The 27,876-nt window shown below is 28.3% G+C and overlaps 1 protein-coding gene across 29 annotated transcripts in view; it reads left to right on the forward strand.

Moving 5' to 3' along the window:
* The window catches only part of LOC129607630 (basement membrane-specific heparan sulfate proteoglycan core protein), a 132,706-nt gene that overhangs the window by 86,854 nt on the left and 17,976 nt on the right, over positions 1-27,876 (forward strand). For 18 of the 29 annotated variants that reach the window (XM_055518733.1, XM_055518724.1, XM_055518735.1 and 15 more), the window contains 18 exons: positions 4,759-5,037; positions 9,556-9,771; positions 10,009-10,173; positions 10,541-10,609; positions 15,500-15,514; positions 15,989-16,122; positions 16,176-16,269; positions 16,614-17,000; positions 17,069-19,299; positions 19,361-20,248; positions 21,014-21,188; positions 21,463-21,636; positions 24,047-24,186; positions 24,453-24,627; positions 25,963-26,572; positions 26,627-26,741; positions 27,178-27,328; positions 27,624-27,804. In XM_055518733.1, coding sequence (XP_055374708.1) covers positions 4,759-5,037; positions 9,556-9,771; positions 10,009-10,173; positions 10,541-10,609; positions 15,500-15,514; positions 15,989-16,122; positions 16,176-16,269; positions 16,614-17,000; positions 17,069-19,299; positions 19,361-20,248; positions 21,014-21,188; positions 21,463-21,636; positions 24,047-24,186; positions 24,453-24,627; positions 25,963-26,572; positions 26,627-26,741; positions 27,178-27,328; positions 27,624-27,804 — 6,199 coding nt within the window. Of the gene's footprint in view, positions 1-2,099; positions 2,242-2,824; positions 2,981-4,758; positions 5,038-9,555; positions 9,772-10,008; positions 10,174-10,540; positions 10,610-15,499; positions 15,515-15,988; positions 16,123-16,175; positions 16,270-16,613; positions 17,001-17,068; positions 19,300-19,360; positions 20,249-21,013; positions 21,189-21,462; positions 21,637-24,046; positions 24,187-24,452; positions 24,628-25,962; positions 26,573-26,626; positions 26,742-27,177; positions 27,329-27,623; positions 27,805-27,876 lie in introns of those variants that run through there. The other 11 variants (XM_055518728.1, XM_055518742.1, XM_055518745.1 and 8 more) reach the window with 8 other exon arrangements.

The raw sequence follows: 27,876 nt of genomic DNA on the forward strand, positions 1-27,876 counted from the left end.
AACTGTAAGATAATTTATTTTTTATATTGTACAATGGTTATGGGTTTTCCTAACATAAGGCGTTCATTTTAAAATTTTTTCATAATGCACTTAATAGAAAGAACTTATTAAATTTTGATAACAAATATTTTTCTAAAATTGAAACTCAATTGCAATTATTTAAAAAATTATTAAGTTTTATCTTATAATGTTCATAGATTCTCATAACAATAAAAGCAGGTCATCCACATTTTTAAATCGTATTCACCAACTTCATCATCATCATTATCATCATCATCATCATAAAAAATGCCGAAAGGACCAATTTCGTTGCACTGATGGAACTTGTATTGCCAATTTTAAACGTTGTAATAATATTCACGACTGTACAGATTATTCTGATGAATACGACTGCCCACATTACGATTACAATGGTACATAAATTTCTTTTAAAGAATTTTGACATCTATATCTATTTCGACATTTTTGACAAAATAATAGACAATATTGTTTAAATTATGCAACTTTTAATATAATATGTAGATATACCATTTGAATGTGAAGCAAACGAATTTGACTGCGGTTTTGCTTGTATACCACTTGAAAATAAATGCAATGGATATCCAGATTGCCTCGACGAAAGTGACGAATATAACTGTCACTCAGGTAATAAAAATATTCCTTGTTAGTAATTTGCTCTCGCGTAAAAATTCCTTTAAGACATCAAAATATGCGTAAATTTATGACTTTTTTTTGTCTGTGTTTTTATACAAAATACGAAGTACATAAAACATGTACAGCACAACTTAAAGGACAAATTGTCTTAATTTTTTCTTCATTTTATAATTTATAATTAAAACTCTCACGATAAGCATAACAAATAAAGGGCAGTCAAAATTTATCGATTCATTTCTGCTATTAAACTTCACAGAATCGTGCAATGAAGATGAATTTGAATGCGACTTTAACGTTTGCATATCGATAACCGATCGATGCAATGGTGTCAAAAATTGTGATGATGGCACCGACGAAGATAACTGTAGTGCTTGTCTTTTCGACTCATTTCAGTAAGAGATTGTTTTTAATTTTTATTTATTTATGTTTATGTGTATATTCATACGTAAATAATAATAAACCATATTAAAGTACAACAATAAGTCATAATATTAACTTTTGCAGACGAAATGAATATATTTTTGTTTGGTTTAATTAAAAAATTGAGTTTAAAAAATTGAGTAAAAACGGCAAAATATAATATACATATAATGTACATAACATATGTACGAACTTTATATTCATAATGTAATTATTTTTGTGCTTTATGTTAGCTTTGCACCAAATTTAAATAATTTCATTCATCCTAGTGAGCAAAAAAGTTTGAGTAATTTTTATTTATAAATATAAATTTGGTTCCGGCTTTATTTAAAATAATCATTTGCGTAGCCGGTTATAAAGTTTGTGTATGCATACAGACATAATACATACAAAATATGTGCATAAATACAATAATTTTATTCAACACTTACAACCATAACGTAATATTTGCGTATATTTCGTTTTCTAAAATAAATTTTCATTGCGGCTTATAAATTGAAACATCATAATATAACCGGCCTGATTATTGATTTCATAAACTGATGTACAAACATGATTATTGATTTTATTTCAATTATTATTTAATCGCGTAATCTAACACCTTACATGTGTTAAATAACTCTTTTTCTTTAGTTTGTATTGTTAACAATTTGTTCTTATAAGCAAAAATTATTCAAACTACGTTTGATTTAATTATGTTATAAATTTTTAAAATATTACATTTTACTATTTTGCATTATCAAAATGGTTTTCCTTCTCATTTTTAATCAATTTCATAATTCATAATATTCATGTATACATATGTACATGCTTTTATTCATAAACACAAAAATTTTATTCAACGATTTTACAATTGTACAAAATATAGTTGTGAAAGTGGAGAATGTGTACATAAAAATGATATTTGCAATGGTAGAATAGATTGTAAAGATGGTAGTGATGAAATTAATTGTGGTAAGTTAGAAAATGAAAAAAATATCTTTTGTTCGTTTTATATTTTTCCATTATTTCTGCTCTCACCTGTTAAAAATATCATTTGAATGTCAGTTACCAAATGTAGAGTATCTGAATTTCGCTGTAAAAATGGCTTTTGTATTGACTGGAAACGCGTGTGTGATGGTATTTCGCAATGTTCTGATGCCACTGATGAATTATACTGCGGCTATGGTAATGATAAGGAAATATTACTTTTTTACTTAACATTTCTTAACACTTTCACATACTTACAATAAATAGAATAAAAATAACATTTTCCAAAAGATATCGTTAAACTGTATATAACAGAAATATAATATAAAATTAAAATGTAAATAAATCAAAAATTCATTTTAAACATTTCTATACTAGGAGTAAATTCCTAATTGAATATAAATTTTACTTATATTTAGACTAAATTTATTTAAATATTTAGAAATACATATACATATTTGTAAATTATTTAAAGCTTTATAGTTTGTTAGCACAAAATATAATTTATTATAATACGAATTAAATTTTTATTATACAAATATGAAATAATTACTTTATTTAAATAACCTCAAATTTTTATTAAGTTTTTACATGTCAAATAGTTACATGTATGTTAAAATTTTATTTTTTTATTTTTTCATTTGTGTTGAAATTTTAATTCATTTCCATATCATATTGTTTATTAACAACTCATCGATAAAAACACTTGACAACACACAACACATACCACAACCTTAACAAACATCCCAATCGTAAAACATCTTCAAAATGATACTTAAAGAAGAACATCATTCAAATCGAGCAGCTGTTCATGCTTGTAAGCAACATGAATGGAAGTGCGAAAATAACCAATGTATCCCCAGCCAATTTTTGTGTGATCGATATCCTGACTGTTACGATAAATCTGATGAATCTGAAAGTATTTGTGGACATTCTGGTAATTTTCAACTTTTCTAATAACAAAAAAACTGAGCTTGAAAAACATGAATAAAGTCGAACATACATACTTTATGCATTGAAAAATAAGTTTCATGCAAAATTTTAATATTTGAATTAGAGATGAACGTATTAATTTCAATCTTGAAAACTGTATGACAGCCAGTATAAGATCTCATAAAACTTCAAATATTTTCTTTGAGAATGGCGGCCCTACAGCTAAATTTACTCATACACATCAATTCTGCAATTTTTGCAATTCATTATAAAATTAATTTCCGAAACTTAAATTACTGTGAAGGCCAAACAAATTGTGAAGCCCAAATTAACCGAATTAAACACCGTTCAAGTTTTTTTTATTCGTAAAATTTGTTACTGGGATAAACAGACATATGTATGTATATGAAAGTATGTGACCAGAGTTAACATTTAAAAGTTCTAATATATTTTTGGTATAAAATATTAACTTTCTGAGCTGAAAAAACGTAGTTTAAATAAATTAAATTCAAAATTTAAATTTAATTATAAAAAAAAATAATAAAAAATAAAAAAAATAATTTTTTTAGCTTTTATTTTTTTCCAAGCATTCTAAACTAAGTCAGGTTCTTATAATATATTAGGTTGTTATAATATTCAAGTGATGTGCTTTTTTTTTATAAGGTACATTGTGTTTCACTCATGTTTCTTTGTTTGTCTGTTTAAATTTTTAAATATCTGTTTTGCTACTTATATAATTTAAGTTTAAATGTTGTTTTAGCTTTTAGTTATAATTAAGCAATTGCAATAAGATGTTATAAATGGTACATTTCTAACAATAATTTAAGTAATTTTTAATTTAAAATAATTTATCGAAATTTTTAAATATCATAATGAGCAAATATAAAAAACTGGTAGGTAAAAAATGAATTAATAAAAAAGATATTTTTACTAAGATTACATATTCGTACATATAAACAGCTCTAAGATGTATGTAATATGGAAAGTATTGTTTCAAAGATTTCAAATTAATTAATTTAACATTTATTTGTGACAATAAAGCACGAAACTTCATTCCTATTTTAGACAACATTAATGAATATTTCAAAGTACAACATCATTAATAAAATAATTTAATACGATTTTAGAAACAAAAGCAAGCATAGATTTTTGCAATAAAATATTGTTTACTTTTCATTATATAAACTTTGTTCTCCTTATTAATACAAAAATTCATTTTTTTGAATATTTTTAAAAATTGCTCGAAGCTTGTAAGAACGTGCCAACACTAAGTATGGACTTAGATATTGATAAAAATTATTACATGCAGTTTATTAAAGTTCTGAACTCTTTTTAGAAGCGCAACAAAAATCAGAATTTGAATTTTGTGTTTATATGTTTTCACTTCTATTTACATACGATTCCTCAAAATTTGTTTCTGTTTATCAAAACCTGATTTTTTTTTAATTAAACACAAAATTAAGTAAAATTTACGAAATTTTGAATTTTCAAAATTAGAAAATTAATGAAGTTTCTGTCATTAATTTCTATACCACTTTTTTAAATATCGTTTACTTATACTCTCTATTAATAATTTTTTGAAAGGGTACTTTACATACATATATGTATATGTGCGTATATATGTAATGTAAATTGAAATAAACGTTTTGAAACATATTAAGTAAAAATTTCTATTAAAATTTTGTTTTTTAAATATTATATAAACTTGTACGTTTGTGTACGTACATATTTTATTTCTAGTTTTAAATAACTTTCTAATGGCTCCTTAACTCTTTTCTATAGCTCCACATACAACTCCAGATGATTGCGGAGCAGAAGAATTTTATTGTGATCATAATTGTTTTCCGTATTACTTTCGTTGCGATGGTATATTTCATTGTATGGATAAAAGAGACGAGACAGATTGTCAAACAAATGTAACAACAACATCAAGTCCAATCGATGTACCGACTCGATATCCCTGCCCAGAACTTACATGCGTAAACAATGGTAAATGTTACAAATATAGAGAAAAATGCGATGGAACTAATGATTGCGATGATGGATCTGACGAAAGGGATTGTAAGTTATTCGTGCAAAATTATTTATGTGCTGTATTTTAATGAATATTAAATATATTTAATACGGTAAAACACATTATGCAATTTAAATTATAGTGTACTATAACAAAATGTACTTATAATTTACTACAATAATTAATAGTTGATTAGAAAAACTTGAAAATATAAAAATTTGTCATATGTTTTTCACCGAATTAAAATTATTACGCTTTGTAAAACTATCTTAAAATTTTATTATAGATATAATATTATTGGCACTATCATATCCGGTAATTTAAGAGCACTTAATTTTCTGAGAAAAACCCTTTAAGAAATTAAAATTAATCGCAGAAAATTATTCATATAAAATAAATTTGTGTATCACATTGGATTATTTAAAAAAATTTTTCATAATATTTTAGTTTTCTTTATTGTAAGATTTTTTTTTTAATTATAATTAACCAAATTCTAAATATTTGATAATTTTGTTTTGATAATCCTTACGTTATTTCATACATCAACGTTATATTACAAATAATATTGAAATATACATGCAATGGAAATGCTGAAGGTCCTTGCAAGGAAAATGAATTAGATTGCTTTGACCATCTGTATTGTATTAACAAGACACAACGATGTGATGGCTTTTACGATTGCAAAGATTTTTCTGATGAACAAAATTGTTTTGGTTAATAATATTTTTAAAACAAATTTTGTTTTTAACATTTATTAGTCCTTCGAAGAACATGCGAATTATATTCTACACTCAGAAATCGAATTAACCATTTTTTCATCTGAAAAATTACTTATTTCTGTCATACGTATGCACATATCTTAGACTACGAAATTCATGCTGCAAAAAAGTACAGCCTAATGAAATTAAAGTCAAATAACCTTTTATAACATTAGTTTTTTTTAAATTATATATGTATCACTTCGATTCGCTTACACATGTAGCCACATGTATTTAAACATTTGTTATACAGAAATAATAATATGCATTTTTCAAACGTTTTTGAAACACGTTTTACTGGCAAAACTATGGGGTAAAGGAAAATGTTATATAGGTTAATTTTAAGCTCTCATGGTAATACAACAAAAAAAAAAAAAAAAAAAAAGTACTAAAAATTTTCGAGAAATTTCAAGTTTTTTAAAACAAATTAAAAAAAAAATTAAGACTTTGACGAACTTTATCTCCAAAACTATGGAATTGTAAAAACTATAAAGAGTGATCTGATAGTTACTCTATATTGCATGGTTCCGAAATTATAAGCATTCTCATATAAAATGCAGGAAAAATCTGATACCTTTTTTTAATAGGCTGTAGCTACAAAACAGGTATATCTGCCCTCTCCCCTTCCATTTTTTACTGGAAGTCGATCAAAGAATCATTATGAATCACCTGAAACTATTTGCCAGCTTTTGCAAAACACCTTCTATAAATATGATTGAGAATCGCATCTTAAAAGAGAACTGTATAAACTGTAAAACTGACAGAGTTTTATATCAAAATTTTTCAAAATTCATTTGAACATGTAGATAACAAAACTTATTAGCATGTATGCGTATTAAGTATAGAAGCCATAAATTGCGAAATCCTAGTCAATCCGTGTGAATACAAAGTTTTACCTATACATACATATTTAAATAGACATTTCTTCTAAAGAATTTTCGTGATAATTATTTTATCAACCAGCCGAAAATATTTGCATTAAATGTTAACTGAAATTCTGAGTGTAGGGTATACGTACATACAAGTAATTTACTTAAATTAAAATAAATTTGAGTTATTTTTATTTCATTTTGTTAATTAACGTTTAATCATTAGTAGATTTCAAGAAATTTTATCCTTCTTATAAACTAGTTCCAAATTTTTGTTCGTAAAATTAAATACATACATATCTACAAGTATTTCCCTTTTAAATTCAATTTTAGTTTTTCATTATGATTCTCTTATTCGTTTCATTCTTTATATTATTACATTGAAAATCGAAAGTTATTTTTTTAAATGGGATAATTTATTTTCTCTGCAAATAACTTTTTTCAAAAACTTGTTAAATTTTTTTTTTCAATCAAATATTATTCTTGTTGAAAAAAATATAAGTTGCCCTTTGCATAAACAACAAAATGAAAGATTAAATCTATGGAAAAGTCTGGTGACTGTTTACATATCAGTACTAAACTGAAATAAACTGAGGGAGTTCTGGTTTTACGTCAAAATCTTTTATTTTTTTTGTATTAATTTCAAAATTGTAAATAAAATAAAAACTAGCTAATCACTTTTCAAAATTCTAAAAAATTCTAAAATTTTAATTTTAAAATTTTAGAATTTGAAAAGTAAATCTGATGAGGCGAGAAAAATTTTTTTATTGGCCATCAGACAAAATTTAATGTTAAACAGTGTTTATATATATAATTTTCATCAAACTCGGATTGAATCTTGAATTATATATAAATATCTTGTATTAAATCTTGAAAATATACGAGTATCTAAATAGCAACTTTTTTGTGCAAAAATTTTTATGTACATATGTATGTAGAAAAACACATATTATGATGTATTTACATTGTTTGTATTTTCTAATATTTTTAGTTTCAAAGGTTGATTGTAAAATACGTAGCATAGTCAACTCCCTACTAAAATTTTAAATTTAAATTAATTGTGATACCATATGCATGTATAAGTATCAGGCTTGCAAGCTGAAATTATTTTCCGACACAATAAGGGAAGTGATGTGATGGCACTAACTTTCGCATATCTACAATATTGATATTTGATATTTATATTTGAGTTTATTTTGACTTTGTCAAGGATTGATCAACTTTTATGATATGTCAGGTCTCGAGAACTGGACTTTTTTGCAGCCCGATTGCAAATTTTTGATCATTTTTAAAAAAATATTGAACAAGTCAACTTGACATTTTACACATAGGCTTCGTACCACATCAGATTGTTTTGAAAAATACATTTCCTTAACTTTACAAAACCCCATCGAGTACTAAGTTAAATTGCGAATAAAAAATTATAAATTGAATATATATACATAAAATATATATATATATATAATATATATATATACATAATATATATATACAAATATTGAATAATTTCAATAATTGATATTGAATTAAACTCTGATATTGAATTAAGTATATATAATATATATACATTGAAATTGATATTGAATTAAGTATATATAATATATATATATACATAATATATATATATATACATTTATATATATATATATATATATATATATATATATATATATATATATCTCTATATATATATATATATATATATATATATATATACAAATATTGAATAATTTCAATAATTGATATTGAATTAAACTCAGAATTAATACAAATTATGTTCGAAAAATCAAAACTATGAAATCTGCAAAAATAGGATGTTTGATAAAAAAAAAACACGTTCAAAAATCGTAGAATACCTAAGTTAAAAAGTATTATTAAAAATTTTGTTTATATGCTATAAAAATATTCCAAGTTTGAAAAAAATCATAGCGTAGAAATAATATTTTGTTGTTATTGGTTACATTAACGTATACAGGTAAGCCTTCCATAACATTTGCGCCTACTATACGTAATTTCACTTAATGTAGTTTTTATTTTTCAAACCATATCCTTACTTAACGTTTTTTTACGTCGCTTAACGTAGCTTTTATTTCTTACTTTTTTTACATTTAAAATAGCTCATTTACTACATATAATATTATTTTTTAATTAACAAGTTCATAAAACTTCTATTAAAAAAAGCATTACTTCAGCGATTGAAATATTTCAAAATTTAGATAGATCACAAAACGTTACAATTAATGTTTGAAATTGTGTTAAAATATAAGAACATTTACGAGAAAAATAAAACATCTATGCAAAGATCTATAGAGGATTGTTTTTTATTTAAAAATACGAATGTATCGACAGAGATTATGTAACATACATAATATATATATATATATATATATATATATGTTCTGCTAGTCAAACTTGTTTTGTATAATAAAACATTTTTACTATATAACAAAATATTACTTCTATTATATAATTTTAGGGTTTTTTCAAACCTCTTTTAACGTTTTTTAGCGAATTTCTCAACCGATTTTTCTAAAATTTGAAGGATAAATATTGAAATAATATGAAAAATCGGCATATTATAAAATATTAGCTAATTTCGTTCACAAAAAAATTTCAACAATCGTATGATATTCATATAAATTTGGAAATTATTTATGATTGATTTACTCTCTCAGCTTGGTGCCCTGATAGATATACTTATATATGGCATTAATTATTAAGAATTATCGATTGTTTTTTTTCATATCATCAATTTTATCGATTAATAACCCTTATCATACAGTACTTTTTTTCTTTATTTTTGTGCATGAAAAATATATACGACTTGAGGTTAATTGTAGCCGTAGTTTTTACTTTGTTTTAATTAAGGTTACATGCATATTTACATGCGTAGATATATTCTACATTTCATAATTTAAAATATTTTATTTATGCATAGGCTGCGGATCGGATCAATTTACATGCAGTAATGGTATTTGTGCACGCCAATGCGATGGAAGATCAGAATGTCCCGACGGAGCTGATGAAGAAGGCTGTCCATATTATGGATGTCAATCCTATCAGTGGCGATGTGAAAATGGTCAATGCATTAATTCCCATTCAAGATGTGATGGGCGGCATGATTGTGATGATTATTCAGATGAACGCGGTTGTCGTAAGTATTTTTAATAAGTAAAAAAAAGAAATGTTTTTTATACCTACATATGTATTTAATTTTAAAAAGGAACCTTTTAAGTATAATGTAAGTATTAATATCTCGATATTATATATTGTTTTTCATAATATCTAGACATTAATGCTATATACATATAACAATCATTACAATACATACGTATATACAATATTGTAATAGATTATTATTAATTAATACAAATATTTGTTGATCTAAAAGATCTCCATGTAAATGATCAACACCGAAACAAATTTTGTCCAATTGATACTTTTCGATGTGAAAATGGACAGTGCATTTCATTAGACCTAAAATGTAATGGACGCGTTGATTGTCCCCAAGACGGAAGCGACGAAATTTATTGCGAAACAGCTAATGAAATAAATCGTAAGTTGGTTGGTGCTTCTGTTATCCTTCAATTAATGCCAGAATAATCTTTTGCTACAATATATATGAATATTGCTTTTTAAACTTAATAATTCACTTAGTTATTTAAAAATTAAATGAAATTTTTTATTGGGTAATGGTTTTTTCTCACACAAATTTTACATAAAAACATGTGTTTGGGGTCTGCAAGATAATCCAAACTACAATCTCAAATTCAAACATCATTTTGACTAACCTTTAACTGAATTTAAACTTTTTTGGAACTAATAATTGTGAGAATATTATGTTCGAACATCATTTTTATTAACATCAACTAATTGTATTTAAATCTTGTATGAAATATTTAAACATTTACCTATACTTTCAGCACATTTACCACCATCAGATCCCCAGTTAAATATAAAAACATATCCAAGCAGCCAAATTATCAAGGAAAGTGAGTATACAATTTTCGTTTTTATAGATACAAAATACATTATTTTTAATTTAATTTATATTTATTTAGTCAACTTTTTTTTCGTTGTTTGTAATAAAGTAAATGGTATTTGAAGAGCTACTTATTTTAAAATATTAAAGCCAATGCCTGCTGTATCGCAAAATATATTAAAATATATTTTTTTACATACGTAGTTAAAGTACTTTTATAACTGTAGGTAATACAACCATTGTTCAAATAAAATCCCTTATACTGCTCAAAATTTAAGAAAATAATAAAACGGTTTATTTTCTTACAATGAATTGTTTCATTACTTTACGAATGAATTTATACTATACTAATGCATTCGTATTATTTACTTTAAATTAAAATTTTTAATTATTTGCTGCGAATAAATTAAACTGTACAAAAAAAATAGGAAAATTATACAGAGTATACATACATATTATACAGGGTGTTCGCTTTTGGTTTCAAAAAACTCCATTTCAAAAAACCTTCTAAGCAGGTTTTTTCAAAGTCAACGTTAATTTTTTTTAAGTTTTATATAAAATCAACGTTCTTTTGTATAAAAGAATAGGTTCCTGGGCAAAAGTACATATCGAGTTTTTTGTTTTTTGCATTTTTTAACATTAGATGTACCTTCATTTTTCAGTAAGAAAGATATTGGATTAAATAGGATTGTTAAAGCTTAAAGTAAAACCTTGCTCAGGAACAGTAGCCACACACATTGACTATAATTTTTCCAACATCCGGAATTCCATGACTTTAAAACTTAAAAAATATCAATTTAATTAATTTTACCTCAACCGGTGGGTTGAGGAGTAGAAATACCCACAGCAGGCATGCTTGTGGTACGAGTCCAATAAAATCCGGACAAAATTCAGGCGCGTCTGATCCAGAATGGACGACTTCCTTGTCTGTGTCTGACCCCAGAGAGAAGGTAGTGGAAGAAGCCCTGGCTGGGTTAATAGCTACATAAGTTATAAACAAATATGAAATGTCCCATAATAAGAATTTAAATGTGGTAGGGATATCTACTAAAGTGTCGGCAGATGCCACGGCTGTTGGCGAGGGTTTGGCTGAATGTTGAAGACGTTCAGAGAAGTGTCATCAGTCAAAAAAAAAAATCAACTAGCGAAATTAATAAACCCGCTTGACAAGAGCTCAAGGAAAGCTAAGAGAAGAAAAAAGCTTGGAGTTCACCAGAAGTGGACCAGAAAAAATTATAGAAATCTTTACCAAACAAAAATGATCAGCTTAAAAAATATAAACCTCCGGCGATAACAATGAGTAATATAACTAATTACACGCAGTTAATAAGGATCCTCAAAGAGAAAAGTATTGACGTGAAGGTAAACATTATCAACAATGATCAACTAAAACTTAAAATTATAAAGAAAATTAAAAGTTTGAATATTAAAAGAATATAGACAATTAATTAAAGCTGTTAATATGCCAAATTGGAATGGCATACATATGAAAATAAATTGAAGAGGCCAATTAAAGGAACGATTAGAAACCTACATCATCATGTAAGCCACGGGATATTAAAAGTGAACTTATCCAAAGGAGATTTTAATGCGTAGATACCATAAATACAATTAGAAAAATAAAAGAAAATGATGTGAATAGTATTTAAAAGTTGTCCTTACTATTTAAAATATATAAAATAGAATACCTTTAACACATCTAAGTAAAAGTTGAGCCTCTTAGAAATAATGGATCCATCCCGCAATGCAAAAGAAGCCAAAGTTTCGGTCATACACGCAGAATTTGCCAAACAGGGGCTAAATGTATTAAATATGCTGGTAATCATATGACGGCAGAATGTAACTTATTTTTAACAAAAACGATTAATGCTTTTACATCAAATAAGGTAAAAAATTGTGTTACATACTCACAAGCTTCAAAAATGGAAAAAAATTATATAGATAGAAGACCTAAGAAAGACATGAATAATAAAGAAATTCGCAAAAATACAATGCAAAACCCTAAAGAAATTGACGTTTGCATAATGCAAATAATGCAAGACATGCTACAAAGAAATGACGAAATCTCAATGAGACGAACTACTATGGAGAATAGATACAATAACGAGTATCTAGCAACCACGAGGCGATTTCTGAAAAATGTCAGTAAAGAAGGACTTGGGGATGTATTGGGTTACAAATAGGGCAATTCTCCCTGGTAACTATTCAAGAGGAGGTAGCGCTATTTTAATTAGGGAAACTATAAAACATGATAAGGAATCCAAAATAGATACTGAGGAGGTTCAACTTGTTGTGGTTAAAATTGAGTCTATCAGGCAGGACTTCAGAATTGGTTCAGTATATTGCCACCGGGATGTTTATGTTACATAAGATCACAAGAATATTTTTAAGTATCTTCTCGCGCATAGCAGTCACTTAAAAATACAAGGATATTTTTAAGTGTCTGCCATGCGGGAGAGGAAACCGATTCTTACTGGGAGGTGACTATAATGGCAAACATGTGGGTTGGGGCTCTAGAATAACCTCAACTAGAGGTAGAGAACTAAGGAAAGTCATCAGAACTAAGCAAGAAGGATTTCAGCAAATCTTTTGACGTATAAATGGCAAGAGTCGCGTCACCCAGATCAACTAGAAATTTTATCAAATTGATACAAAAAGCTGCCGGGGAAAAATACAAGATTCTCTGAATTGAAACCTGTATCAAGCAATTATCCTAAAGACAAACACCATAAAATGATTGTGAATAGACTTTCTCAAACACTCAAAAGAAAAATAAAAAATTTTAAATCCTTGTCATATGAGAATTATATAAAGGGCTTGTCGGCAAAAAAGAAACGAATTATTCGTTGTGGAAAGCAACGAAGAGTACTAAGAAGCCGATAAAGCAAATCCCCCCACTGAAAAAACCAACAGAAATAAAGTTGAACTATTTGCTGATCACTTGTAAGGAATTTTTCAACCAAATGAACTGATTTCTAGTATTTCTTTTGTAGAAGATTTTTTATGGATGAAAGCAATCTTGACTTTTTTTTATGAAAAAGAAATTTGCCAAGCGATGAAGTCGCTTAAACCGAATAAGGCCCCAGGTTTTGATCTCATTACTGCTAAGATATTAAGAGCGTTGCCGAGTAAAGCTATGACATTTTTGGAAAAATTGATAAATACAGCAGTTAATCTGAAGTATGTTCCTAGAACTTGAGAGGTAGCGGAAGTTATTATAATAGGAAAACCGGGAAAACCTTTGAATGAGGCAAAGTCATACAGACCGATTTCTCTACTGCTAATGATATCAAAACTTTTTGAAAAATTGTTGTTAACAAGATAAGTATAACTTATAAAAGAATATAAGTAATTGATTCCAAACCGTCAGTTTGATTTTAGAACAAAGCATGCAACAATGGATGTATTTGTTTATATTCGACATACAATAATTGATATTTGTTATCCTGTGTACTTAACACATAATAACAAATATTGTTGAAAAGGCGTCAAAGGAAAGGCAATTATGTTCGACAATATTTCTGGACGTGGCACAGGCGTTGACAAAGTTTGACTCGACGGGATATTATTTGAACTTAAAAAATTGATACTTTTGTAATTCGTAGAGTTACTTGAATCGTATTTATCTGACCGACTCTTCCGAATCAAAAAAGACAACGAGTCTTGTCTGGTGTGCCTCAAGGCGGTGTTCTACAAAAAATATCCTATATTATACGGGCTTTATACAAGCGATTTTCAGAATTAATCAGGCATTACGACGATGCAGTGGAATCAATTGTTGAAGAATCGACAAAAAAGTTACAGGAAGCAAGTAACAATAAAATTCACATGTATGTACAAATAAAAAAAGTAAATTTTTACATGTGAATTTCACAAATCAAAATTTAGTGAACCCCCCACAATTGAGTTTGAATGGTGCTAAAGTATCAATCCAAAACACGGCGAAATATTTAGGTATGACTTTGGATGTCAAGTTCAGATAGAAAGAACATGTAAAGAAGAAAAGAAATATAGAGAAAACTATTGGCTCCTAGGTCCGGGTCTGGATTGTCAACGTACAATAAGGTGTTGACATAACCAAATGATATAGTCTATATGCACATATGGCTTGCAGCTATGTGGTTGTGCCAAGCTAACACATATCAAACAAATACAAACTTTCCAGAATAAGGTCCTTCGTAATATGGTGGGTGCTCATTGGTATGTGCGCAATAGTGACATTCATAATGATCTGGGTGTCCCCCAAGTAAGTGAGTTAAGTTTTAAGTTGGGTTTGTCCCCCACGATTGATATATCTGATGACAGGCTGGGTCCGCTTATTTTTGTCTTCCGATCATTTTTAACACCTAACATAAAAAAAAAATTCTTTTAAACCCCATTTGATACGCCCCGAGCATTGAATATTTGCGACACTCCAAGGAGCTGGCGAAGCTATTCAAAACAGCAAAAAAAAATTGAAAATGAGCTAATCTCGAGTATCAATAAACATTAAGTTCATACCAAAGCTAAGTTAGAAAGGAATAAGACACAATAAACCTAGCGAATACTTTGTATAAGCGTTATTATTATTATTTTGTTTATCAAAATTTTGAACTTTATTAATTACATAACATATACGTATTATATGTAATTATTAACATTAGGTATAAATTAATAAAATTGAATAAATCGTGCTTTGAATTTTAAAACTTATCTATAAGACACATTTTAAAAATAAATTTTTAAAAATAAAATTTAATTGAGACCAATAATTTTTTAGCAATTATTTTTTTAATATTATTTAATTGTAATTTATTTCTTATTTTTAATCTATTTAATAAAATAATTTACGCATTACAATACTTCATACATATATATTATATATATATTTTTTATTCTTAAAATCATGTTGTTAACAAAGGATACATTAGGGAGGGTAAGTTAAACATAATAACAACAATAATATATGTGTATGCCTTAATGATACAAATTAGTAAATTTTAGAAATTTCGCACTTTTCGCATTAATGTTTTTTTTTGTATACATATTGTATAATATGTATCTTACATAACAGTATTTTCACACATAGACAAAAATTACTTAAGTTCAATAATTTACAGTAATTTAATTTACAAAATTTTATTCATCATTTTTGAACTCACAAACATATATGTACATATGTACAATGTATATAGCAAATTCCTTTATGATTTGAATAAGTAAAATAAAAATGAATGTCTTCTTATTTTCATAAATTAGCACACATAACCTCTTTTATATTATAATTATTGCGCAATTATTATACACAACAAAATTTGTTATGAATTTAAGAAACATAGATTATATAAGAAAACTTATGTTAAAAAAAATAGCTTTGTACATTTATTGACCTAATATTAATTTTTATAAGGTCGTGAGGTTGTATTTCGTTGTCGTGATGAAGGTCCTTCCAGAGCCAAAGTGAAATGGTCCAGACCGGGCGGTCGACCTTTGCCACGTGGTTTTACTGACAAAAACGGTCGTTTGGAAATTCCAAATATACGGGTAATTTTAAAACGAAAACAAAATATTTTTTTTATTTGTGAAAACACTTTTAGGTAGAAGATTCTGGGGAATATGTTTGTGAAGCTGTAGGATATCCCGCATTTACTAGAGGACAGAGTGTTAGTGTCAGCCTCACAGTCGAGAAATGTAAGTTATTTATTTTGATTTAGTACACTAAAATTTGATATAAGAAAATTAAGACCACAAGCTTTTTTCCTCGATCAATGCAGCTTGGGGAAGGCATAAGTATGAAAAGCCTTCCACAAAAATTAAGTATGGGACTGTGCCGCATATCGGCTTTGAGTTTTTTGGCTTAGGTATAATTTTAATTTAGTATTGATTCTAATATTTTTTAACTTAATTTTTAACTCTTAATGCTTCCAAATAAATTGATTTGGAAATTTCATTCTCATTGGTAATTTCGTAATTATGAACAATTATAATTTAATTACAAAATTTAAGTAACATATTTTTTATTCACTTTTAAATAGACAATCCAATTTTGGATCGACCTCCATCAGCATGTGGATATCATGAAGCTACTTGTATGAATGGAGAATGTATAGATAAAAACCGTATTTGCGACGGCATACCGCATTGTTCAGACGGTTCAGATGAACACAGTTGTAGTCATGGTCGTAAATGTAGTCCAAACCAGTTTAGGTGTAAGAATTCTAAATGTGTGGATCGAATATGGCGTTGTGACGGCGAAAATGACTGTGGTGATAACTCAGATGAAGAAAGCTGTGATCCTAATCCAAGCGATGCTCCATGTCGACATGATGAATTTCAATGCCGCAGTGGTCACTGTATTCCAAAATCGTTCCATTGTGATGGAACTAATGATTGTCGAGATGGAACCGATGAGGTTGGCTGTGGTTAGTTTTTTTTTCTCTAATAATATTTCAAACATTTTTATAAAATAACCTCTTATAATTTTAAACAGTTGCTCCTGCAGTGATAAGTCCACCACCTCCAAGAGTAGATTTATACCCAGGAACTGCATTGAACATTTCTTGTCGAGCTGTAGGAGTTCCTGTTCCACTAATAGTGTGGCGTTTAAATTGGGGTCATGTGCCAGAAAAATGTGAATCAACTAGTCAAAACGGTTTGGGGAACCTTTACTGCCCAAACATGCAAACTCAAGATAGTGGAGCATACTCTTGTGAAATTATAAATACCAAAGGTGGCATATTTGTTACTCCTGACACAATCGTTACGGTTATTCGAGATTCTGAAGATATTTGCCCAGCTGGAACATTTAACAATTTAGCTGTTCGGAAAGACGAATGTATTAGCTGTTTCTGTTTTGGTATTTCAAATCAATGTAAGAGTGCTGATTTATACATTTACGCGCTGCCTCCTCCGATTACTTCACATAAAGTAGTAGGCGTGGAGCCCACTCCTTCTGGTATTCAAATTGGCGAGTATGAGGGGCATAATTTAATAAAAACTAGACATGGTGTTCAATTTCGTGTATCAAACGTTCCTTTCTCAAGGCGCCAAATACCATATTTAGAACTTCCCTCCGATTATTCAGGAAACCAGTTAAAATCTTACGGTGGATTCATAAAATATACTTTAACCTACTATGGCCATGGAAGAACAATTTCAGCTCCTGATGTCATAATAATTGGTAACGGATATAGTTTAGCACATAAATCTCTCCAACCACCAATCAGCAATGGTCAAACGCAGTATAATGTTCAGTTTGCTCAAGGTCAGTGGGAAAAGCCAGATGGACGTTTAGCTACACGTAGTGAAATCATGATGGTACTAGCTGAAGTTGAAAGAATATTGATTCGTTTAGAATACATTGATGCTACGGAGCGTGAAGTAGAGTTGACTCATATTACAATTGATTCAGCTGCAGTTGATGATAGGGGCCTAGGTTCTGCATCTTTAGTTGAAGAGTGCACGTGCCCAACTGGATATATGGGCTACTCATGTGAACGTTGTGCTCCAGGATATGTAAGACAAAGAAGCGGTCCGTGGCTCGGACGTTGCATCCCTCACGTAATAGAATTATGTCCACAAGGACAATATGGAGATCCAAGTCACGGAATTGCATGTAAACCGTGTCCATGTCCACTAACAAATGCCGCAAACAACTTTGCAACTGGATGTGTTTCAGGACCAGATGGAGAACCAATTTGTAACTGTCAGATTGGCTATACAGGACATAGATGTCAGCAATGTGCTCCAGGTTATGAAGGCAACCCTATGCAACCGGGTAGCTACTGTCAAGCACGACCTTCAAATGAGTGCCATACTGATGGAACGCAAAGAATTCGTTCAAATGGAACTTGTGAGTGCAAGTCTAGCGTGATTGGACCAAAATGTGACATGTGCGCGACAAATTCCTTCCACCTAAATTCGTATTCACACAGTGGTTGTATTGAATGCTTTTGTATGGGCGTTTCACAAACTTGTTCAAGTAGTAATTATTATAGAGACACAATTCGTTCAAGTTTTTCAAACACAAGGGGATCTCACGGATTTACTTTAGTTAATGACTATGAAAACGATAAACCAGAATCATTCGAAATAAGAGAAACAAATGATCAATTGATATTTCGCGGAGCATCTGATACATCTGACGTACTTTATTGGAGCTTACCATCTAAGTTCCTTGGAGACAAAGTAACTGCCTATGGGGGGGTACTAAATTACACCGTTAGATTTAGTCCATTGCCTGGAGGACAAAGATCCAGAAATGTAGCCCCTGATGTAGTTATCAAGAGTCAAAATGATATTGTTATCTTGCATTATAATAAGAACGAAATATCTCCGAGTGTTGCGTACACATATACAATTCCCATTGTCGAAAATTCTTGGCAAAGGAATGATGGAGTGCTTGTTAATAGGGAACATTTATTAATGGCATTAGCAGATATAGAAGCAATTTACATCAAAGCCACGTACACTACGGTTACACAAGAAGCTGCGCTCATACAAGTTAGTATGGACACCGCAATAAGATCAAATACTGGACAAAATAGAGCAGTTGAAGTTGAACAATGCGTATGTCCTTCTGGGTATACCGGCCTATCTTGTGAAGATTGTGCTCCGGGCTACAAACGGTCTCAAGAGCATGGTCTTTATTTAGGAATATGCGAACTTTGTGAGTGTAATGGCCACTCAAATGAATGCGACCCCGAAAGCGGTATTTGTATTGTAAGGATATTGAACAATAAAATAAAACTTAATTATACACATGAACAATATTTAATTTCAGAATTGCCGGGATAACACAATTGGCCCGCAATGTGATCAATGTTTACCTGGGTATGAAGGTAATTCAACTATAGGAACGCCACATGATTGCGTACCCTTAGGTAGCGATCATTCATTATGCGATCGATGTGATGAAAGGGGAGTGTTAAATTGTGAAAATAATTATTGCCATTGTAAACCTAACGTGGAAGGAGAAACTTGTGATAGATGCCGCTCGGGTACATTTAATTTAGATCACTCCAACCCCTTCGGTTGTGAAGAATGTTTTTGTTCTGGAGTAACGTCCTTCTGCACTCAAGCCAATTTTTATAAAGAATTTATACCTTTTGATTTCATTAGTAACAAGCCTATTATAAGTGATGCTGATGGTATGCTTGTAGATGAAGACAACTTAGATTTCGATATAGTGCATAATCTTTTTACATATTTAACACCATCTTACACACAAAAATATTGGAGTTTATCTGGTCGTCTATTAGGAGATCAAATAAAGTCTTACGGCGGGAATTTAGAATTTAAATTAGAGGTTGAGAGCAATGGACATTTTGAACCGGGGAAAGATGTCATCTTAATGGGAAATGGTGTAATAATTTATTGGTCTCGTCCACCTGGAGGAGAAAATTTAAAAAATTTTGCCATACGCTTAACTGCTAATAACCAATGGTACAGGCAAGATACGTACAGCTCGCCATACCCAGCTTCAAAAACTGATATAATGACGGTTTTAGCAAATATTGATCACATTTTAATAAGGGCTACACCGTCGATTCCAACACTTAAATCTTCGTTAAGCGATGTTGTTATGGAAACTGCAGAAAGTTCTGGCATAAAACCCGCTTTAATAGAATTTTGTTCTTGCCCGGAAGGATATGAAGGAACAAGTTGCGAGGTATTTACTGCGAAATATTTGTCAAATCCACAAGTTTCTTTAATTGGCTTCTACTTTAGCTTCTCACGATAATATAAAATTGCTCATTCAGGGTTTTTTTCGGTACTTCAAGAATTTGTCAAATAATTCTTTCAAATTTGCTGCAATACATTTTTCAAACTATTTAGTCTTTTTTTTCTGACCTCATAAAGGGGAAAAGTTCTGAAATCGAAGGGTACGCAGAGTCATAAAGTTCAATATGCCCCTTCTAACTGTTCTTAAGGACCTATTACAGTAGTTTCCCAAACGAAGTTCTAAAACATTTTTAATGGCAAGTTATTTGACGTATGTATGTATATGCATTACTAAAACTTTTATTTTCATAACTTCAAAACAAAATATGTATTTATTTTTGTACACACATATGTGCATAACATATTTTTTGAAAAAAATTAAATAAACCAAATATTTAATTTTAAATATTATGTTATCTTAAAAAAACAAAATTTTTAAATGAATTTTTCACACAATAAGCCACAAAGTTCTAAAACAAAGCACACTACTTCTAAAACAATTTTGGTACATACGTTAAAATTGATTCAATACCCTAGCATCTCAAACATAACAAAAGAATATTTCTTATGAACATTAAAAAAAAAGTAGTAATATAACATAAGTATTATTACTTTTTTATTTTCTTAAGACTTTCATTAAAGACATTTTTTTCTATATTAATTTATTCAAATGAAAGTATGTCCATTAACCTAGCAAAAATAAACTTTTTAGAATTGTTCGCCATTATTTTATCGAAACATATCTCAAACGGATAAAGGATATTTTGGGGCATGTCAACCTTGTCATACTTGGTGCACTGACCAAACTGAGTCCTGTGAAATGAGTGGAACAGGTTATGTTAAATGTCATTGCAAACAAGGATATTCTGGAGATCGATGCCAATATGGTAAGATACGTTTAAATACACTAAAAACATTAAATTAAAATACACTCTTCACGTTATATTGATTGATAAATTTTTCTGAGAATTCACGTTACTTAGAATTTGCACAGATACTTCATGTGCAACAATTAAGAATAGATTTATGACCGTGTATTTATGTATTCGAAATTTAAGTGTATAGATATAATTATATACATACATTATTTTACATTTTATTTTATTTTTTAATTTGCATTACCTTTCATTTTTCATATATTTTTTATTTAAATTAAAAAAGGTTTTAAGGATGGTCAAGATATAAATAAAACAACAACATCGCCTTGTTGTAACCAATATGTCGTGAAATGGAATAAGAAGCCAATTGTATATGATAAATACTACATATATGATAAAAATAAAATTAAAAGTGGAGAGCTTTTTTTCGCGAAGAATTGTTCAAGATCACATTTAGGTTCCAAAATTTATTTATTTTTTATTTAATTTCAATTCTTCATAAATATTATTTAACTTACTAGCTGAATATAATTTCATAATATGTATTTATTGTTTTATGTTGTAGAATTTTATTAATTTTGTAGATTAGTTTTAGAGAAAAATAAATATTTTATGATTTGGTTATATATGCACTAAATGTGCGATATTTACACTTATATTACACACTTTAATATTATTATTTTATGTACTTATAGAATATTAGAGTTATTTATTTTGTATATAAAATTTTGACTTCCAATTAATTTGTTGTTTTAAGATTTAGATCTTCGATTTGCAAATGCAGATAGCACAGTTCAGAAATTTCTTTTTAAAATTTTATTTTTAATTTTGTAATAATGAGGCCTGATAAAAATTGATAACTAGAATATGTATAAGTCCAAATTTTATGTGGTTACTGAAAGACAAATATTATTTAAAACATAAATTTATTACCTTGAAACGCATTTTGAATATAAAATTATATTATGTTCGTCAAAAAGAACAAAGGCTATATTTTATATCAAAAAAGTTTATTTAATTGATAATAATAATTGGAGCAAAGAGCGAACGAATTTCTTTAAAATGCTTTTATGATTTTTTTAAGTTTTTACTAATTAGACCTGGGAAAACTTTTAAATTTAAGATAACCGTGCGTTAAATTATTTGAAAATGTTTAACACGAAGATCTAATTCGAAAATTTATAGTAGAGAAGAATAAAAGTAACATATTCTGTTAAGGTCAAAATACTGTGTATTCACTAAAAAATATACATACAATTTCATAGATTAATTCAAAATTTTATAAATTTTATTTAAAACTTTTTAAAAGAAAACATCATATTGTGTTCAACAAATTAATGTGGAAGTATTTTATGATTTCAGTCAATTTTATATTGTACAAGTGCTAATTTTAAAAGTAATATCCCCTATTATAAATTAATTAAGAATAAAAACTATATACATGTAATTTTTTGGAAATTTCCAAAAAATTAAAAAAAAATCGGCTATCAGTTTAAATTTGTCCGTCTGCCAATTTTTTATACCGAAAAAACTGTCAAGATGTTTGTAGCGTTTATATATTACGAAACCTATAAGGAGAAGGACAATTTGTTGCTATTCATATTGCTAAAACAGGAATTGGTAAACTTGACTTTACTTATTGACTTGACTTGATTGAAAACGATATTTTATAATATTTACGAAAGATATATGTACGTAGGCTGACGTAGCTATTTTTTTAGCTATTTCTCTTTAGCTTTTTTTTTTAGTTATTTCCATAGCAGTCTGCATTTTAAAGTTACCACATAGCATATGTCAAGTAATAGAAGAAAAGCAAGCTTAAATATTAAAATATGTGCTAATATTCCTTTGTTATTATTTAATTAAAGGAAGGAAGCAAAATAAAACTTTTTGATAATTTTTAAATTTGGACCCCGTATTCTAAATAAAACAAACAGCCTCGCTGTATGTTTGTGTATATTTCTCAAACTGTAAGGAAAAGAAAAACAGTTCCGCTGTATTTCTGTTTCATTAAAACATTTTCACCTTTTTTGAAAATTATATATGTATATACCAAAATAGGTAGATTAGGCTAACCAAAAAGCGAAAACTTTGATCAAATAATATAATTAGTAATCATATGTCAAAATAAACACAAAATTTGTAGTAAAACTAAAAGTAATTTTAAAAATCAACTTCAGGAAATAACGAATTTTACTTGTTTGTACATATATATTCACATAATTATATTTAGTACTTTATATTTAGATTACATTGTACTTTACATTTAAATACATATGTAACTATTTTATGTAGTTGTATATTTCTATTATATTTTGGTTATATCGAAACAAATCTTTTTATTCTTAATTTAAACTTTCGTTGCAAACAAAATTTAATATTAATTTTACATACATATTTTAATATCTATACTTAAATGAAAATTATTCTTACCCTTTTACACATTTCTCTTATTTAAGCAAAATTGTAAAAATCGATTGCCAGTACAAAATATAAATAATTCTGTAGGTTTTTTAAGTTTTTAAGGGGAAATAACAACAATTATTTTTACAGATTTTAATTGACTAATTTTGATATCTTTTTTACAAGATGTACTTTATTCAAATATCAATTTAAAACATTTGCATAAAAACACATTCTATTGCAAAAATACATATCCACATATTGGTTTTATTATTAATACAAACAAAAAGACCCCTTCGAAGCTCTAGCTGCTGTTACTATTTTTTCCAAAAGTAATAAAAACATAAATTTACATTATATATAAAAAAAAGGGTATTGTGACTAACAAGTATTTTTTAGAGACATATTCTCTTAAATAACTGTGCAACATTTGTTTATGATACTTTTCTTTCCCACACAATTAGGTAAACCAAGCCCTTCTATTCCACATACCGAAAAACCGCAAGCTATAATAGAAGTTCGAATCGACAGTCCAACTTTAAGCATTATACCAGTTGGTGGATCCCTCACATTAACTTGCAGAGCAATAATGTTAGCCACACGTGTGAGTATACTCATATTAAATTTAATTTTAGTAGTTTATTATATAAAAATGGAAATGCTTGAAATATTCTTGAATAAATACATATGTATATGTTTAAATACTTGAATATTTCTTAATACTCAATCAAAAATTTTTTATAAACAATGTCAATCAAATCAGTAACTCAAAAAATTTATTCACTTATGCGACTGTACTAACTTACCCTATTTGTTTCAAATAATCATACAATGCAGATTATAATTTAAATATTTGAATTACAATTCCAGGCACCAATTAATGTCAAATGGCTCAAACTAGAGGATAATTTGCCTTATGATGCTGAACAAAGTAATGGTATTTTGAGGCTTTATAATCTCCAAGTACACGACTCAGGTGTATACGTTTGCCAAGCACAAAGTGGTAATGAAGTTGTGGAAGAACAAATTCCTATTAATGTTGGTCGTAAGTATCGCGTACATGTTTATAATTTCATAATAATTATGTTTCGAAATTTATGCATGAGTATATGCAGTGGAGTTCAGTAATGAGTACCATATGTCAATATACGTAGAGAATCAAAAATAGATAAAACTTTTGTTTAATAGTGAGTATCAAAGCTCGTCTGAGATTCAGCGATTTTAAAAATATTTGTCGAAATTTTTACAGACTCACTATATTTCCTTTATAACTTTGATTTCAAGATATATAGGAGCTTTAAATTTAGAGTTGTGGAAAATGTTACAGGATTTGAAGGTAAGTTTTGGTTCGATTGCCTATCTCAAGTACTTCCAGAAGCAAGGGTTTTTTTAATTTTTTCTTTATCTTTTCTTAACCCAGAATCTTACATTAAATTTCGCAAAACTTCAAGTTTTTTTATTTTTCCTATTCTTTAAATATTAATTAACATTGATAAAGTTTTAATGAACGTGGAAATATTCTTAAACCCAGAAAACCTTACCAGAAATTCTAAAATTCGAAAAAGCTTTACTAAACAATAAAATTTCAAACATTTGTTACAATGTTCACTTTGAAATTAAATAAAATTTTATATGAGAAGATTTTATGATTCTAGGCATAAAAAATGTTAATTCAAATTTTCGAAGTTAATAATTCTTGCCGTTCCGAAAGTTTTTGAGACATAAAATAGAATCACATCTTATCTTCAAGCCTTGATCAGCTCTTTGCAGGACTTAAATTTGAAGCTCCTAATTTTTTTGATAGAGAAGTTATCATGAAAAGTTGCGAGGAAGTAAAAAATTGATCAAATATTCAAACTAAGCAAACTTTTACCCATTTCTGATTCTTTAAAGGACTGTTTACTGAATCAACCTATGTATGATAAAGTCAGCTTCATATTACCTACTAACGTAAACATTTTCATTTTAATTAACTGCTTACCAAAGGTTATTCTAAAAGTTACATTGAGAAGTATTCAAGATTGGGTAAAGTATTATTTGTAAACTTTTTCTTTGATATAGATACATATGTAATAATTTATATTTATTTGGCTCCTTGATAAAATATATATAGGTAGTTAGACAAACACAAAATATTTTTTTTTATTTATGCCATCATATTTATTTATATATACTTAATGTATGTTCATATATAGGAATTTTTTGAAAATTAAGTACACTGGTTTGTTGAAAGTTTAAAAAATTTGTTTTTAATGGTCTAAACCAGATGTATAAAAAGAATTGTAATATATGTACATGCATACATACATGTATGTAGATAAATAAATCTTCTTCAAATATTGTACATGTTTTTTCTAATAAGTTCAAATATAATTCTCAGGATCAGAACCAACAGATGCTCCAACAATTCGTATAAGACCAGAAAACATTATTGAAGCCGAAGAGTTCCAACCGGTTGAAGCAATATGTGAGGCTTATGGTAATCCTACACCAAACGTTCAATGGACGAGAATTGACAAACAAATGTCATCTGATATTGAAATAGAAAATGAGCGGCTCTATATTTCATCGATTCAAAGATCAGATGAAGGATCTTATCGATGTACCGCTTATAACCAATTTGGAAGGTCTGAAGAATCTTTACAAATATATGTCAAATCTACTCAACCAAATAATTTGCTACCACCGCTTCAAGATATTGTTGTTGTGGAGCCGCCCTCATACAACGCTCGAACTGGAGAAAAAATTACTCTTCTTTGCGAATTAAGAAAGCAGTTTATAGTTGAATACGAATGGCTAAAGGATGACAACAAATTGTACAAAAATCAAAACATTATAATTAATGGAAATGAACTAACTATACGTAAAGCAGCTCCACATGACACAGGAAATTATATATGCAGGGTTATAGATCAGTCAAATGGAGATACATATAGTTCAACATCATACGTTCATGTCGAAGCAACTGACGAATTTCCTCATGGAAAGGAGTAAATCGATTTATTTTTGAATTTTTAAATTTCAATAAATTATTTTGTTTATAGTGATGAAGTTCATGTAAGACCCTTGCAAGAAAAATATGTCGTCGTTCAGGGGCAAGATTTGGATATTACATGCGAGGCTTCTGGAGCAAATCGTCCAATAATCAAATGGACCAGAGTAAGTTAATATTTGCATTTTGCATAAATATAATCAGTTATAAATATCTGTGACATCCAAATCGTCTTAGAATAAAGTTTTGTTAGTGTTTATGTACTACCGCACTAATTACAAATTTATTTTATCTAAACAATACATTGTAAAAATATAAAGTTTTGGATCAGTATTTTATAAAACAAAATATAAATTAAAAATTGCGTTTTACTTTTGTAAATTTGCGTTTTACATTTGTAAAAATTTGTCAATTTGACAAAATCGAATTTAATTTCATAGGTCTTCTTCCGAGTTTCGCAGAACTATAAATAATTTTTTTTTATTAATTAAAAATTGGTTTTTAACAAGCTTTTTCCGAGTTTCGGAGAATTGTAAATAAAGCCTTTTTTAAGAAAATTTGACTTTCGAATTAGTTTTTCTAATAAGCTTTTCTATCTTACAGTTACATGAGCAATTGGACTCAAGTATTCAGATAAGGGACAATACTTTGAGCATTAAAAACGCTCAACCACATCATCGTGGCTTATATATTTGTATTGCAGAAGGTCCAAGCGGAACAACAAGTGAAGCTCATACTATAATAGATGTTGAGCGTAAGTTTTTGTCAACGTCTTATTTTATTTTGCTCTTTCTGTTAGGATTCGAATAGAATTTAATATCTATTACTAACGTAATATGAGCGAAAAATTTTTTTGATTAAAATAAATATAACTACTTGATATATATTTATTCACATTATGCTTCTAAAGTTTAACTTTTTATTATTCTAAATTAAAATGTGTAATTTTGATTTCTTGCAAGCAGTCAAGCAAGGAGGTGGTAATAGTATTTTAATCGTAAATAAACTTCTCTTAATACTTTGTACATCAATTGCTTGTTTGATTGCAGCTCGGGAACGTCCACAGGTTGAAATTTATCCAACTGAACCACAAGAAGTACGTATTGGGGATCGAGCTATACTTGACTGTAGAACAGTAGCTGGTATACCCGAACCTAGAATATCTTGGCGAAGGACCGATGGTCTTCCGTTATCATCCCAAATCAAAGAAGAATATCAAGGAAGATTAATGTAAGTAATTTGAAAGTTTTTTTTTTCTAAATTTGTCGTGTGCATACTTTTTGCAGCAACATACATACATAT

This window comes from Condylostylus longicornis, unplaced genomic scaffold (assembly GCF_029603195.1).
Source record: "Condylostylus longicornis isolate FDR11 unplaced genomic scaffold, ASM2960319v2 ptg000028l, whole genome shotgun sequence".
In the NCBI taxonomy this organism is placed as follows: domain Eukaryota; kingdom Metazoa; phylum Arthropoda; class Insecta; order Diptera; family Dolichopodidae; genus Condylostylus; species Condylostylus longicornis.